Source organism: Heteronotia binoei, chromosome 4, assembly GCF_032191835.1.
Source record: "Heteronotia binoei isolate CCM8104 ecotype False Entrance Well chromosome 4, APGP_CSIRO_Hbin_v1, whole genome shotgun sequence".
In the NCBI taxonomy this organism is placed as follows: Eukaryota; Metazoa; Chordata; class Lepidosauria; order Squamata; family Gekkonidae; genus Heteronotia; species Heteronotia binoei.
In genome coordinates, this window is record NC_083226.1 from 8,659,783 (window position 1) to 8,676,131 (window position 16,349).

At 47.5% G+C, this 16,349-nt stretch overlaps 1 protein-coding gene across 1 annotated transcript in view; it reads right to left on the bottom strand.

Moving 5' to 3' along the window:
- The window catches only part of NSD2 (nuclear receptor binding SET domain protein 2), a 118,880-nt gene that overhangs the window by 48,191 nt on the left and 54,340 nt on the right, over window positions 1–16,349 (bottom strand). Inside the window, exons 6-8 of the mRNA XM_060236754.1 lie at window positions 13,700–13,844; window positions 12,656–12,733; window positions 10,294–10,412 (exon numbers count right to left, since the gene is read on the bottom strand). Coding sequence (XP_060092737.1) covers window positions 10,294–10,412; window positions 12,656–12,733; window positions 13,700–13,844 — 342 coding nt within the window. The remainder of the gene's footprint in view (window positions 1–10,293; window positions 10,413–12,655; window positions 12,734–13,699; window positions 13,845–16,349) is intronic.

A 16,349-nucleotide genomic window follows, 5' to 3' on the forward strand; every position in this document is an offset into this window, starting at 1 on the left:
ATGTTAATCACCCTTTGGGTGAAGAAGTACTTCCTTTTATCCGTTTTAACCCAACCGCTCAGCAATTTCATCGAACTTTAAACAAATATGCCTTTACTCTACTTGTAGGCACATCTCAACGAATATTATTATTTCCTTGCTTATTTTCGCTGTCGGGCAATAATCAAACTGAATAGGATGGGTTTATTGGCTTACGGAAGAAATGAAGTACTGACAGCATCTTTTTTTTTTAAAAGTCTATCCTTGATTTTATACTAAATTTTGATGTTTATAGTTTTAAATGCCATTTTCTTTTATAATATAATTGTATTGCCTCCCTATTATCTGGATGTCTATCAACAAATGCCTAATAGAAGTTTCAGTATCTGTCTCAGTACTGGCCAAAGTGCTGCACTGCTAAGGAGAGCACCGTGTTTTGCATGTTGCTTCTGAACAGCAGCCAACTACAAAACAATGTCGGAAACCATCACCTCTTACTGTTCAGGAAGAACAAGCTCCAAAGAACTCTCTCTTCTACAACAGAAAGGAGGGCTAGGAAAAGCCAGAGTTGTGCTCTGGTTGTGTCAGATGCTGGAGAGAGGGAAAGGCTTCCCATCAACACTCCAAAGAGCTAGCAGGGCTGAAGAGGTCATCCAGACTGACAGGCTAAGAGAGGAATCTTAAGGCATTCTACTAAAGCAGAGGTCATGGTTCAATAATAGAGCAGCTACTTGGCACGCAGAAGTTTGATTCCCTAGTCAAAAGAACCAGGCAGTAGATGTGAAAGACTTCCGTCCAAGACCATGGAACTCTGAACAGACCCTCTCCCAACCCGAGCAGACACAACTGCCCTACACGGATGATTGTTCTGATTCAGCTTGAGGAAGCTTCATGTGTGCTCAGTCCTACTCAAGTCTATTTGGTGGGGCTTACTTAGGAAAATTTTATTAGGATTTTCCTGCATTCTAATACAGCAGGAGAAATGGGAGGAAGAAGCCGCTGGAATGAAGCAAAAAGAGACTTTTAAAGAAGCAGTTGAAACTGCTGCCACAAATAAACAAATAACCAGCAGGGTGTCGAAATGCCACGGTGGTTTTCTGTGGTTATTTCTCCCAGGTCAAAGAGAACATGGAATATCAGCCAGCCCATGTAGCTTCCCTGGCATTGCCACGGATTCAGAACACTGGTGAATAGTAGCTCCACATGTGCAGAAGACTCCCCATCACCACCTTCCATATCCTGGAGGTTTGAAATAAGCCTTAAAATACACTCAATCTAAAGAACGGTCTGTGAGCACCTGACTTCTGAACATTCACTTACGAATTATCCAATTCATGTGAAATAAACTTCTTTGAAAATCAACAGGTTCACAGCCAATGTTTCTGCAAATTCTGGGCTGCTTTGGGAAAGAACAGCAACATTTGCACAAAAAGAGAATAGAGCCCAGCACGGTTACCAAAAAGAGCAGAAAGGAAAGCAAGCGGCAGTCATAGACTCACAAAGGAGTAGACGTCCAAAATGTCTTCCGAAGTCATGCTGTGAAATCAGCAGTGTCACAGACAGGCGTGCCAATACCTGTGGGGCAGCTCCCCCTCTTGATGTATAATTCAATATTTGGAAAATATTATAGGGTGCTATAAGGGTTAGGGTTAGGATTATGTCATTTCACAGCAAACTCAAGAACTGTAGTTTGTATATTGTTCATCCTCTTCAAGACGTCTGCTGTTGCTTATAGCAAAACAAGCCACAACATAATTCATATTTTATAAAACGGGCACAATAAAGCTCCATTTCAAGAAAAAACTATCTTATTCTTGTCTGCTCCGTGTCAGAGGCAGGCGCTGCTGGATTAAACTCCTGGATCTAGGTGCCCTCTGTAGGAAGTCTTTGTGGCCTCAATACTAGTGAGTGTGTATGAGAGACAGAGAGAGAGTAAAGGAGAAGCTGGGCCTCTCCACAGCCTAGTAGAGAGAGCATGGAAATGTCCCCCTTGGCCCTGTGCTGACTCTACCTTTGAAGGAACTGCTAGAGCCCCATCTACCCAGGAACTCCTAGAATTCATAAAACTTCAGATGAGGCTGTGGCTTTATCAATAGCTGGGGAATTGCCCCAGCCATATGATGATAACAAGCATGGCTCCTTAAAGGGGCTATGTCGTTTCGCTGGTGCTGCTGGCATTTTGAACTCTGTTGCTGATGCAGGGCCAGCTAACCTCTCCCTGAGCACAACAGAGGCAGAATCATGCACTGGATGCACCAGGGGGGGGGGGCGCATTTCCCATCCCATCTGCTGAACTTATTAACTGGACAATGTGTTTGAATATTATATTGCATGCCTACAATAGTCACATGATTCCAGATCTCATTTTTTAACATTAAACTAAGGCAAATCGCCTCCTGGCCCAGTTGAAATAGGTGATGAGGTAGGGTTCTAGACGAACATCTGGAAGCGCTGCCATTTCAGATGAGATGACTGGATAAAAACAGGTTTCCTACCTGTAACTGATGATCTTCGAGTGGTCATCTGTGCAGTCACACCAATGGGAGAGGCGCCGGCGTCGATCACGATCGGTAACTTCAAAGCCGCGGATTTCCGCGCCCCCGCCCCAGTGCGCATGCGCAGGCACCCCTCCCCTGCCCAACGGGGCAGGAGCGGACATCCCGCCAGTTCCTTCTGACCGCTGCAGGAGCCCTGGAGACGGACCCGCAGCAGTGGGGAAGGTGGGCGGGTAGTGTGACTGCACAGATGACCACTCGAAGATCATCAGTTACAGGTAGGAAACCTGTTTATCTTCTTCGTGGTCTCTGTGCATCACACCAATGGGAGAATAGCAAGCTCACCACATACCTGGAGGAGGGTTGCGTGGTCCGTCAATAGGCGAGCGACTGCAGAACTGCACTGCCCACCGACGAACTCTGTCTCCACTGAAGGTCCAGCGCATAGTGTTTGATGAACGTATGCGGGGAGGACCAAGTAGCTGCTTTGCAAATGTCTGGCAAAGGCACCCCTTTCATGAACGCAGCTGAGGTAGCCATTGCCCTAGTGGAGTGAGCTCTGATAGGCCCTGGCAGAGGTCGCTTACGTAGCAAGTAGCACAGCTTAATTGTCTCTGTCAACCACTTGGATAGTCTCTGTGAGGAGATTCTCTGCCCCATAGAGGCCGAGGCATACGAGACGAAGACCCTGGAGTCCTTGCGCACAGGTCTGATCCTATGCAAATAAAAGGAGAGTGCACGCTTCACGTCAAGAGCGTGAAAACGTCTTTCCGAAGCCGAAGTAGGGTTCGGGAAATAGACAGGCAAGTAAATTTCTTTGTTTAAATGGAAGGCAGACACTACCTTCGGCAGGAAGGTCACATCTGGTCGCAAACGTACCCCTTCCGTGCTGAATTGCAGGTAAGGGTGGTCACATCGCAAAGCTGCCAGTTCTCCCACCCGACGTGCTGAGGTAATGGCCACCAGGAAAGCCGCTTTCCATGAAAGAAGCTGCAGGGAACACGTAGCCATAGGCTCAAAGGGTTTCCCCATGAGACCCTCCAAAACCCTGGGTAGGTCCCAGGAAGGCAAAGGAGCCCTGACAGAGGGGTACAGCCGCACCAGCCCCTTCAAGAAACTCTTAGTGGTAGGGTGAGTGAACACCGACCGGCCCTCAACCTGCTCATGATTGGCTGAGATGGCTGCCAAGTACACTCTGATGGAAGAGACCGTCAGTCCCCTGTCTAACAGGGAGACCAAAAAGTCAAGGATGCTAGGAAGGCCCGCCCTCCTTGCGTCACTGCCCCTTTGAGAGGCAAATTTAACAAATTGAGTCCATTTGTAGGCATAGGACTTCCTCGTTGACTCCTTTCTACAATTAAGGATGACGTGTTGCACCCTCTCTGACAGCTCGCTCAGCCGAGCTTCCATGCCGTCAATTTCAGATGCGGGACGTCGTGGTGAACTATCCTGCCCTGCTGGGAGGAAAGTAGGTCCGGCTCCCCTGGGAAGTGGTGAAACCTGCCCTTGGACAACTGTAGCACAGGGGCGAACCAGTGTTGCCTGGGCCACCAGGGGGTGATCAGGATGCCCCTCGGGCGCTCTGAGTATAGTTTCTGCACCACCCGTGTGATGAGCGGGATCGGGGGAAACAGATAGAGGTGGAGGCGGTACCAGCGAAGCAGAAGACCGTCCCCCAGCGACAAGGGATCTTTCCCTCCCCGGCAACAAAAGTTCTCGCACTTTGTTGTCCCGAGTGGCGAAGACGTCTATCTCCAGAGTCCCCCACTCCTGGAAGACCGGCTGTAGGAAGGTCCAGTTCAATTCCCACTCGTGCAGGGATGCTCCTCCCCTGCTGAGGAAGTCCGCACATACATTTTGCTCGCCCGGGAGATGAGCTGCGAAGAGGTAAGTGTTCATCTCGATGCAAATCTGCCATACCTGCAATGCTAGAAAACACAACTTGCGAGACACCGTGCCGCCCTGCCTGTTTATATAGGCCAGCGCCGTGGTGTTGTCCGTCAGTATTGCTACAGTTCGGTTTGCCAGCAGTGGCCTGAAGGAGAGGATAGCGTGATGAATCGCCAGAAGTTCCAGGAAGTTGATATGATATTGCAGGTGGTCCCTGGGCCATCTGCTGCCCACACAAAGACCGTTGACATGTGCCCCCCATCCCCATAGGGATGCGTCTGAGGTCAGAGTCACTGTCGGCTGCGGCCTGTGGAACGGCGCCCCTTGAAGCAAGTTTTGCTTGTGACACCACCACGTCAGAGACGCCAGGATCTCCTGTGGAATGGAAAACCTGCGTAGTGGAGGGTCTATCCCACAACGGAATCGTCTCAGGAACCACAACTGAAGACTTCTCATGTGCAGCCTTGCGAACGTCAGCACCGCCGTAGTGGCTGCCATTAGTCCCAGCAATCGCAGAATCTGAAGTGCAGTTACCGTTTGGCTTGACTGGAAGATGTGTATTAAGTCCACAATGTCCTTCGCTCTTTTCTCCGGCAGAAACGCCTTGCACTGTTGCGTGTCCAAAATCGCCCCAATGAATTGGATCCTTTGGGATGGATGGAGGAAGGACTTCTTCATATTCACTCGTAACCCCAACTGTTGAAGGAGGTTCAGGGTGGTGGAGATATGCTTCAGGAGGTCGAGTTCGGATCCGGCCACCAGAAGCCAATCGTCGATGTACGGGTATATTGCTATGCCCTGCAATCTGAGGTGAGCCGCCACCACTACCATAGTCTTTGTGAACACCCTTGGGGCTGTTGACAATCCAAAGGGAAGGGCACGGTATTGGAAATGCGAAGTCCCAATGGCGAACCTTAGAAATTTTCTGTGAGCTGGATGGATGCTTATATGAAAATAAGCATCCTGGAGGTCCAATGTAGCCATCCAGTCTCCAGGGTTTAGCAGAGGAAGTATGTTGGACAGGGACGTCATACGAAACTTTTGGTGTGGTATAAAGTCGTTGAGTCCCCGAAAGTCCATTATGGGCCGCAGGCCCCCATCCCGTTTGGGAACGGTAAAATAGTGGGAGTAGAACCCCATCCGGACTTGGTCTGGTGGAACGGGTTCTATGGCCTTCTTCTCGAGCAAAGTCCTCACCTCCTCTCGGAGGGTGGAAGACGGGGTGGTGTAGACGAATGTTGGAGCCTTTGGCTCCTGTAGAAATTCGATTAGATAGCCCAGCCGGACTATCGACAGCACCCAGTGGTCTGTTGTTATGGATGACCACGCTCGGAAAAAGGGCCACAGGCGGGGGTGGTCTGAGGAATTGGTGGGGGTGTGGTAAAGGAAGGGGGGGAGTCAAAGGCCCTGTTTGGCCGGCCTGTTCCCCTTTTGCCTGGAGGACTGGGAGGAGGTAGGCGAGTATTTGGCCTTAGCCCCATACTGGGACTTGCTGAAGGAGCCCGAGGTCTTGGGCCGCCATTGTTGGTCCCCAGATTGCTTCTGGAAGGGTTTCTTGTTCCATGTCTTGGACCATGGACGCTTGGTTTGCTGCCTGGATGACGCCGGTACCCCCAGATTTCTGGAGGTACGGATGCTTTTATCCATGTCTTGGAGCACCGTATCGGTGGTGGCGCTGAATAGCCCCTTTCCGTCGAAAGGTAAGTCCTCGACGTAGGCCTGGGTGTCGGCCTGTAAGGCTGTGGATCTCAGCCATGAGTGTCTCCGAAGAGTCACAGCCGAAGTAAGAGTCTTGGCACCTATGTCCCCAGCATGTTTAGCAGAATTTAGCTGCTACTTGGCCAATGCCATGCCCTCGCTCTGGATTTTCCTAAGGGCATTTTTGGAATGTTCTGGAAGCCCTGGGAGTAGGGTGGACACACGATCCCATAGGGCGTGTTGATAACGCCCCATGCAAGCAGCATAATTGGCGACCTTGAGGCCCAATGCTCCTGCCGTGTAAAATCTTCGCCCCAGACCATCTAGCTTCTTACCCTCCTTGTCTGGAGGGGTGGCGTGGGTTTTCCTGGCCTTGGAGGATGAAGCCACTACGATTGAATTGGTTCGGGGATGATTGAAGAGAAAATCCGCTGAGGATTCTTGAATACGGTACATGTGATCAAGCCTGCGCGATGTAATAGGGGTGGAAGCAGGCTTGTCCCATGAAGCTTTCGCAGTGTGTAACATCACCGTTGTCAATGGAAGCGCTACAGCTGTCGATGTATCCATCTGAACGATGTCGAATACACTATCGGTAACGACAGGCACAGGCTGAATGGTCGACAAAGATATGGACTGAGCCATCCTCTTTATCAGTTCCCCATAGGATTTTAAGTCCTCCGAAGGGGAGATGGGCTGGTCTTCTCCGACCTTGTTCGGGGGGGATAGCTCCTCTGAGGACAGCTGCTCCTCCTGGATAGAGCCCTCGGAGGATCTCGGTGAGTCCGGGGACTCCGACTGGTCTGACTGAGCGGGTCGATCGCGAATCGGTTCCGGGGCCACAGTCTCTTCGGTGGGAGGAGACTTCTTCCTCTTTGCCGGTTCCTCGGCCGGAGGCTTCGACATCGATGCCGACGCTTTGCGCTTCGGAGGGCGGTACGATGTCTATTTATTTATTTATTTATTTATATTGGGATTTATACCCCGCCCTTCGCACCGAAGTGTCTCAGGGCGGCTTACAACATGATAATTCAAATACTACAATTTAAAACACTTACAAGTAAAATTAAAACCATAAATTAATAAAAGCAAGATAGATAAAAACCGGCGGTCTACAGATGCATTTTGTTCCATCCAAAAGATTTCCTTGTCAGTCAGTATTATAGGCCTGCCGGAAGAGGGCTGTCTTACAGGCCCTGCGGAACTGCCCTAGGTCCCGCAGGGCCCGCACCTCCTCCGGCAGCTGGTTCCACCAATAAGGTGCCATTACTGAGAAGGCCCGATCCCTGGTGGATTTTAGACGGGCCTCCTTTGGCCCGGGGACTACCAACAGGTTTTGTGAACCCGAGCGTAGTACTCTCTGGGGAACGTGTGGGGAAAGACGGTCCCTAAGGTAGACAGGTCCTAGGCCATATAGGTCGTCGAACGGTAAGATGCTTCCGAACGTTGGTCCCATTCAGACTGACGAGGGGGGAACCAGGGAAACATGGACGGCATCGGGCAGGACCCGTAGAGGTATTGCCATTGCCTTTGGTCCCATGAGAGCGGTGGCGGTGTTCGCAGTCGTGGGGAAACTTCTCAGTGCCTCCTAGGAGATCGATCCTCCGGAGATCTCTCCTTCGATGACCGACGATCCCGTCGATACCGAGGACTCCAGGATCGGTCCTGTTGGGATGTCTTAAGCTGGTCCGGATGTGGCACCCGTTTCAGTGTTAGAGGGGAGACTCTCTGCGCACTACGGGATCGATCCCGAGGAGTCGTCTCCGATCGATCTCGAGAGCTGTCCTTCTCCTCCTGAGTGAGGTCCGAAGGGCTGTCATCGCTCACCAGACGTTGCGCCGATTCCAAGTCTCGGTCGGAGTCGGAAGAGATCGCTATCTGCGTCGACATCGATTCGAGCGGCACTGTCGGCCGATGCCGGGCCGGGGAGGCCAGCAATTTTAAAGGCGGTAACACTGGAGTTGTTAGATCGGGCGGCGATGTCGGTGAGGAAGTCGCAGGAACCTTCTTATGCTTCTGCTTGTCGGACTTCTTCTTCGACCCCGCAGAAGCTCCTTTATCCTCCTTAGACCTCTTCGCTGGTGTAGAGGTCTCCGATAGTGAAGCCGAGCCCGCTCTTTTCAGGGGGCGATCGGTATCGAGGGAGGTTTTGTCGGTATCGACCACCGACGTCGAGGATTTTGGCGCGCTTTCTGATGACGCCATATTCCTCGGAGACAGCGCCTGTTCGACCAAGGCTGCAGCGAGACGAGCCGCTCGGTTTTTGCGGGTTTGTCTGGAAAACCTCGCGCAATGGGTGCAGGAGTCCGGTTTATGTGTTTCTCCTAAACACAACAAACAAAGGGTATGGCCGTCCGGAGGGGCGATCTTACTGCCACACCGCCTGCACCGCTTGAAGAAGCCCCAGCGCCTTTCCATACGCGAAAGCGTGGGGAGGGTGAGGGGGGGAAAAGGGAAGGGAAGGGAAGGGGATACTAGAGTCAAGGAAAAATAACAAAATTAACACTCCACCCCACTCACGAAACGAAGGAAGCGACAACGCTAGAAGAGTCCGCACTGGAAAGAAAAAACAGCAAGGCTGAAGTAGGTAATCCACCGACCGTAGGAAAGATCGACTGATCTCAGCGGCGGTCAGAAGAGAACTGGCGGGATGTCCGCTCCTGCCCCGTTGGGCATGCGCAGGGGAGGGGTGCCTGCGCATGCGCACCGGGGCGGGGGCGCGGAAATCCGCGGCTTTGAAGTTACCGATCGTGATCGGCGCCGGTGCCTCTCCCATTGGTGTGATGCACAGAGACCACGAAGAAGATTATATCATAATTCCACAGCAACTTTTAAGGGTCAGCTTTAAGAATCCATGCTCATGTTTTTTTTCCAGCGATGGCCTACTATCCTGAATATACACATTCATTGTTAATCTATTTGTTTTCAGCACTGCACTTTTGTCCCTTTCCTTAGTTTATGTATGGCATGTAGGTTGCTCCCTAGACAAATGTATCTCAGATGAAACAGGATTAATGTAAAGACGACTTTTGGCACACTCATTAGCACTGATGACTGCTGAAGCACAGGAAAGCCATCATACAGAACTCCAAATATGACTCAGGCTCTCTTTTCCAGGTAAAAGCCGTAGATTTCCCAAACACATCATGGTGTAGTGATTAGAACACTGGATTGGGATTTGGGGGACCCAGGTCTGAATCCCCACTCTGCCATGGAAGCTCACTGGGTGATTCTGGGCCAGTTATACATTCTCACTGTAACCTAACTCTAACTCACAAGTTAGATTCAGGTAGGTTGTTTTATTAGTCTGAAGCAAACTCTGAGTCCAGTGGCACCTTTAAGACCAACACAGTTGTTTAAACAGAATTAAACTTTGACGGTCTTAAAAGTGCCACTGGATTCAAACTTTGTTCTTTGTGAGGATAAAATGGAGAGGGAAGAGCACTTTATGCTGCTGTGGATTCCCATCAAAGACAGGGCGAGGCATTGATGATGATTAAAAACATGCTAGAACATAAGAAAAGCCCTGTTGGATCAGGCCAATTGCCCACCCAGTCCAACACTCTGTGTCACATAAGAGAAGCCCTGTTGGATCAGGCCAATGGCCCATCCAGTCCAACACTCTGTGTCACATAAGAGAAGCCCTGTTGGATCAGGCCAATGGTCCATCCAGTCCAACACTCTGTGTCATATAAGAACATAAGAGAAGCCCTGTTGGATCAGGCCAGTGGCCCCTCCAGTCCAACACTCTGCATCACACAGTGGCCAAAAAAACCAGGCACCATCAGGAGGCCCATCAGTGGGGCCAGGACACTAGAAGCCCTCCCACTGTGCCCCCCACCCCAAGCACCAAGCATACAGAGCATCACTGCCCCAGACAGAGAGTTCCAACAATACACTGTGGCTAATAGCCACTGATGGACCTCTGCTCCATATGATGATCCAATCCCCTCTTGAAGCTGGCTATGCTCCCCTCACCCTACCTTTCTTAGAACAGCCCTCCCTCCCATCCACTGGCAAAGCAGACGTATGGACTTGCAGACAAATGTGATCTTATACAGAAGGCACTTTCAACAGTACGCTTTAACTTTCTTAAGAAATGCATTTCAGGTTACCACTTGACAATTAAACAGCTTGCTGCAGCGAAGGCCAGCAATCTGCCTCTAGTGAGAACTGTACCATCAAGTGTGAGGGGGGAGAGATCATTCCCGAACAAGCCAACGACAGTTACCTTCTGATTATTCTTTTTATCCATCCTGAGTCTTTTCCTAGGTGCTTCCTGAACTTCAAATTCTTCAGTAGGTTCCTTTGTCCTCTTTACTGGATGCCTTTTATTTCCATGTAAGTTACCTTGGAGTAGGGGGTGGGATGGGGGAAACTTACATGAGAAAGTGCTAAAGCTCACTTAGAAGTTAAGGTGAAGAATTCATCTAGTTACATCATTGCTCCAATAAATTTTAATAAAACTGGCAAACAGCTTCTATTACTAAGGTTAGTTTTACAGAACAAAAGCCCTCGTCGCTAAGGTTCAGCTGATCAAAACAAAGATATACTTAAATCACCATTTATTCCAAATTTCAAGTTATCAGTTAATCCACCTGTTCTTCCCTCACTCTTCTTCTGAAGAAATTTCTTTCAAGAATAAAGATTACATTAAGCTTTTATTATATACAGTGTGAGTTACATTACCTTTGCCTGTGAGATCACTAATGCAACAGACCGTTTCTCTCAGGGTTTGGCAGATATATAGTACATAAACGTATTTTGTACATAAGCCAGGAAAACCCATTTAAAAGGTTCTGTGTCACTCAATGCCTAGACAACTAAAGACGGTCGAGAAGAGTTTTGAGCACCTCACAGATTTAAATATGGCGTAGAAATCATTTTAAAACAGTCGAGTTCCATCTTACACAAGTGCGACTCCAAGATCATCAGCTCAGCCACCACAGTCTACTTCAAGTTACACCGTTTTTGTTATTCTGGCATAAAATCTTCTACTTCAAAACAAGGAGAACCTTGCAGCCTGGTTCTATATGAAAGATAATAGTATATTTCTGCAACCACATTTCCTAGTCCTACAAAGGATGTTTATAATGTAGCTAAAAGGCAGTGTCAAGTGCTTTCAGGACCAGCTGCTTTTTTGAGTTAGAATATCGATCCTCAGGGCACATTTTAAACAACACATAAACAGAGGCTGTTTAAAAACGAAGGAACGCTTTCCAGGGGTGTCAGGTATCATCTAAGACAGGGGTCCCCAACATGGCGCCCATGGATACCATAGTACCCACCCACATTTTCCTGGCACCCGCCAAATGTTTTTAGAAAGTGGGTGGGGTCAGATGACACTTTTGCCATTAGGGCTATTATGGCTCTGATTGGTTGAATAGATTTTTTTTTAAAAAAGATGTTGCTTTGGGAGCAGCAGCAACCACTGCACAAGGATCTTCACTGAGTGACTGAAAGTAAGATGTGTATATGCAAGAAAAGATTTTAAAACAGTATGTTCGTTTTAAAAAAGCATTCTGTTAAACAGAGCTTCTGCCTGAAAAACTGAAGAGTTACTCTCAGAGTTATGCATTCCATGCAGATAGATTCAAGCGGGCAGCCGTGTTAGTCTGAAGTGGTTGAACAAAGCAGGAGTCAAGTCGCACCTTTAAGACCAACCAAGTTTTATTCAGAACGTAAGCTTTCGTGCGCTCTCTAAGCACACTTCATCAGACGAGGGGATCAGGTATTGTGGGCTGAAAAACAAGCAGTTTGTTGATTAAGTATGCAGACTGATCACATGGTAAACCGGTGTGGCTTGGCCATTTGGTCTGGATAGCCATAAAAGGTAATAAAGTCAACTGGCAGAGGACTTTATTACCTTTTATGGCTATCCAGACCAAATGGCCAAGCCACACCGGTTTACCATGTGATCAGTCTGCATACTTAATCAACAAACTGCTTGTATTTCAGCTTACAATACCTGATCCCCTCGTCGTCTGATTTAGTGTGCTTAGAGAGCACACGAAAACTTCTATTCTGAATAAAACTTGGTTAGTCTTAAAGGTGCCACTTGACTCCTGCTTTGTTCAGAGTTGTGCATAACCCCTCTCCCTGACATTCTGTGGCTGGCTCCACCTCCTGCAGCAGCCATTTTGTAGTTGCGCCCAACAACCCATGTCAAAATTCCAGAGGCGCCTGCAGGCTCAAAAAGGTTGGGGACCCCTGATCTAGGATGTGTAAACATACCACAGCCAGCATTTATTACACACGCAAACATTTTCTTCACACAAACTGAAGGAATCTAGACTAGGAGACAACACTGCCCATTTGCAGACTGCTTAAAAAAGGGGCCCAAATATTAAAGACATCTTGTATAGACTGCAGAGATTTGGAATAAGCAATTTTCATTTTAATTATGTTGTAGAATGAAACTATCAGGAAGTTGAACAAAATGCGGCACTACACAGCACTCAGATCCATAAAAATTCTAAAGCCAAATATATGCACAACACTAGAGAGAGAAAAAATAGTATGATTTTTAAGCAATTACATATGGAACAATAGTAATTATAACGATTCAATAGTACACAGCACATTTCAATTACTTCTGGATCTTGATCTCCTTTTAGGTGATTCTTGAAACACTTTACGTTTGGCCTCTCCCATACTCTTCTGTGATGAACCTTGAGAAATACAGAACGTGGTGTAGTGTTGTTGTTTTGTTTTAAATGGACATCCAAATATTTTTACACATTTAAGACAGAGCTGTTAACTTTCCCACAGGGTATTTCACACACAGGTAACAAAACTGACTGCACTTTTTATACATTTTTTTTTTCCAAATCCGACAAACCCGTTAAACACAATCTCACTCCTTTCATTGCCCAAAGCAGCGGCCTCTTGGTTTAAAAAAAATCTGTATTAATTTATAATCTAAAGAAATTAAATGTAATATTGCACACCCACACGCACACACAAACACACATTGTTACTGTTGTTAACCAAGACAGATCATAAATAATACTCCATTTTTACTTCACGTAAATGAACTATTCCCCACCCGCCCCAATTCATATAACCATATCAGGATGTCAAGCAAAGTATTCATCAAGAACCTAACTAAACAAATACCTTGCAGTCTATAATAATATTCTAGAAGCTCAGCAGTATGCAATTAGATATTTATCATTTGGAAACATATACTTCCTGTGCTAATACATCTCAACAATCTCATGTATTTTAAACAAAGGAAAATAAGACTGATAGTGCAGTTTGTCATTCTGTGATTTTTTTTAAAAAAAAACCCCCGAGAACATTTATATTTAAATGCTAGATTTCCATCACCTTAATTTCATAGACAATGATACTTAATGACAGCTGCTTATAGGCAGGAAGGGAATGAGAAACCAGCAATATCTAGACAGTAGGTTTACACAGAGCAGTTCTGCAGAACAATGACCAAGAAATGCAGACGTTATTGACTTCATTGTAAAAACTGCATTCACTACTATCAGCACAACACACCAAAAAATAGGAGCCAGAGAGCAGCAAGAGCTGTTCTCCCTACAAGTCTCAAACTGTGTGCTTAGTTCAACACCGCTACATATCTTAAACTTAGTTAGAGTATACTAGCACAGTTTTACGTTTACCGGTGTCTTCTTCAGATTTGGGAGAGGTCACTATGGCAAATTTTGTGTTATAGCGCGCTTTCTGTTTTTCACTAAGCATATTCCACTGTGATTCCAGCAGCTCTTCAATTTCGTCACTGGAAGCATCCTGATGCTCAGCAATCACCTGAACAAACACAACATACTTGTTCAAAGCAGGCATTAAAAGAGACGCATAGCTATTTCAAACTACTATTTTACCTCTAAAATTGAACACCCGGGGACATAATACAGCTGCCTTATACTGAGTCACATCACAGGTTCATCTAGCTCAGTATTCATGACTGACTGAGGCAGAGAAAGGTGTTTCCTAACCTTTGCGACCCCATAACCTTAACAGGAGATGCTGAGGATGAAACTGGGTAGAGTGTTTCAAAACATACACTCTGCAACTGAGCCATGGCAAGTCCTAGATCAGAGCCCCCCAACCTTTTTCAGACTGCAGATGCCTGACACAGAGCTCTCACAATCACAAAATGGCTGCTATAGCAGGCGGAGCTAACCACAAAACACCAGGGAGCAAAGCTATTATATAACTCTAAGAATACATCTTCAACAATTCAGGCAGAAGCTCTGTTTAACAGGAATATGCAGAGCCAATCAGAAGCCTTGCTGGGCAAAAGAACATAAGAGAAGCCATGTTGGATCAGGCCAATGGCCCCTCCAGTCCAACACTCTGAGTCACATAAGAACGTAAGAGAAGCCATGTTGGATCAGGCCAGTGGCCCCTCCAGTCCAACACTCTGTGTCACATAAGAACATAAGAGAAGCCCTGTTGGATCAGGCCAATGGCCCATCCAGTCCAACACTCTGTGTCACATAAGAGAAGCCCTGTTGGATCAGACCAATGGCCCATCCAGTCCAACACTCTGTGTCACATAAGAACATAAGAGAAGCCATGTTGGATCAGGCCAATGGCCCATCCTGTCCAACAGTGGCCAAAAGGTGCCACCTAGCCCTACCTACCTTCTGAAAGTATTTGGTGAGCACAAGGAAAAGTATAAGTGGGTGCTATGGGCAACATGTTGAGGATCCCTATGCTAGATTAACTGTGTAATCCTATGCATTTACTCCAGTCCACTGAAACTTTCCAAGGTTATATCTTATGGAACACACAAAGAGAAGATGGCAAGGAAGTTATAAACACCATACATTTCACTATTTTGCAATTGAATGGTAGGAAACTATATAATATGTTACTTGGTTCAAAGTTTGTAGACCAGACTATAGAGGTCAGGAAAGGTTTTGCACCTTGTCTCTGTCATGAACTTAATAGAGAAGAAGTTGCTGAATAATTTAGCTAGTTTCTTGGCTGGAGGCACCTGAGAGTAAGGGATGAAATGAGCCTGTTTGGAAAAAGAGTCCATCTCCACCAGGATGATCGTTTTCCCTTTACTATGGGGTAAGTCAGTAATAAAGTCCATAGATATCACCACCCAGGGGTGGGAGGGAGTCTCTAGTTTCAGCAATCCAGGGGTCCTCCCGTTCTTTTTCCCATGATACACACTGGGCTTGAAGATACGTATTGCGATATATCCTTTTGAATGCTCGGCCACCAAAACTGTCTCTTGACGAGATGCAATGTTTTTAGAAACCCAAAAAGTCCAGCCAGCTGATTATCATGATAGTGACGCAGTATTTCTCCTCGTAATGAATCTGGTATATACAACTGGTCTCCCCTGTATAGGCAACCATCCTCCCCCTTTATGAGGTGTGCTGTAAAGTCCAAGTCCCCCTCTGCATCCTGTGCCTCCTTCATTTTCCTGCTCCAAAGGGAAGGAGTGGGACTGTTTTCTGATTTCTTTGTTTAGCGGCAAGAGGTCACGCCCCCGCCCGCCCCCGCTGTGCTTCAGTAAACAATGAGTCAATGATTTCCTCCCACTTGCTTTCATGATGTAGCATTCTGCCAGGAAGTTTGAGTTTCTGGGGAGGGGCTTCCAGGAAGTTTGAGTTTCTGGGGAGGGGCTTCCAGGAAGTTTGAGTTTCCGGGGAGGTTCTTTGGTGTGAAATTAAGTCTACAGAAGAACTGCGCCCACTGGATTTGTTTAGCTCCCAGCTTCCGGTGCTTATATAACATCTTTAGGACCTCCCAGACCAGTTTAATGTGGGAGGGGAGGAAATTTGAATGAATCAGCACATCATCAGTATAAATGACAACTCCCTTGTATAAAAATTTGTGCAACACTTCATTGATTAAGTTCACAAGCAGACTGGGGGCTCCCTGTAGCCCAAATGGCATCACCAGATGTTCAAACTGTCCCAGGAGAGTTTTGAATGCTCTTTTCCATTTGCCTCTCTCTTTGATGCAAACTCTAAAATAAGCACCATGCAGGTCTAGCTTGGTCACTATTTCCCCTTGGCCATCTCTCCCAGCTTCCGCCCGGGCCATGGGACAGAGACGGTTCTGGTCGCCCTCATGGATGATCTCCGGCGACACCTGGACCGAGGCGGTGTGGCAGTATTGCTGTTGTTAGACCTTTCAGCCGCGTTCGATATGGTCGAACCACTGGCTGCTGGCCCGCCGCCTCGCCGACGCAGGGATTCAGGGGTTAGCCTTGCAATGGCTTTCCTCTTTCCTGGAGGGTCGGGGACAAAGGGTGGCAATTGGGGGGGAGCTGTCCCAGAGACACTC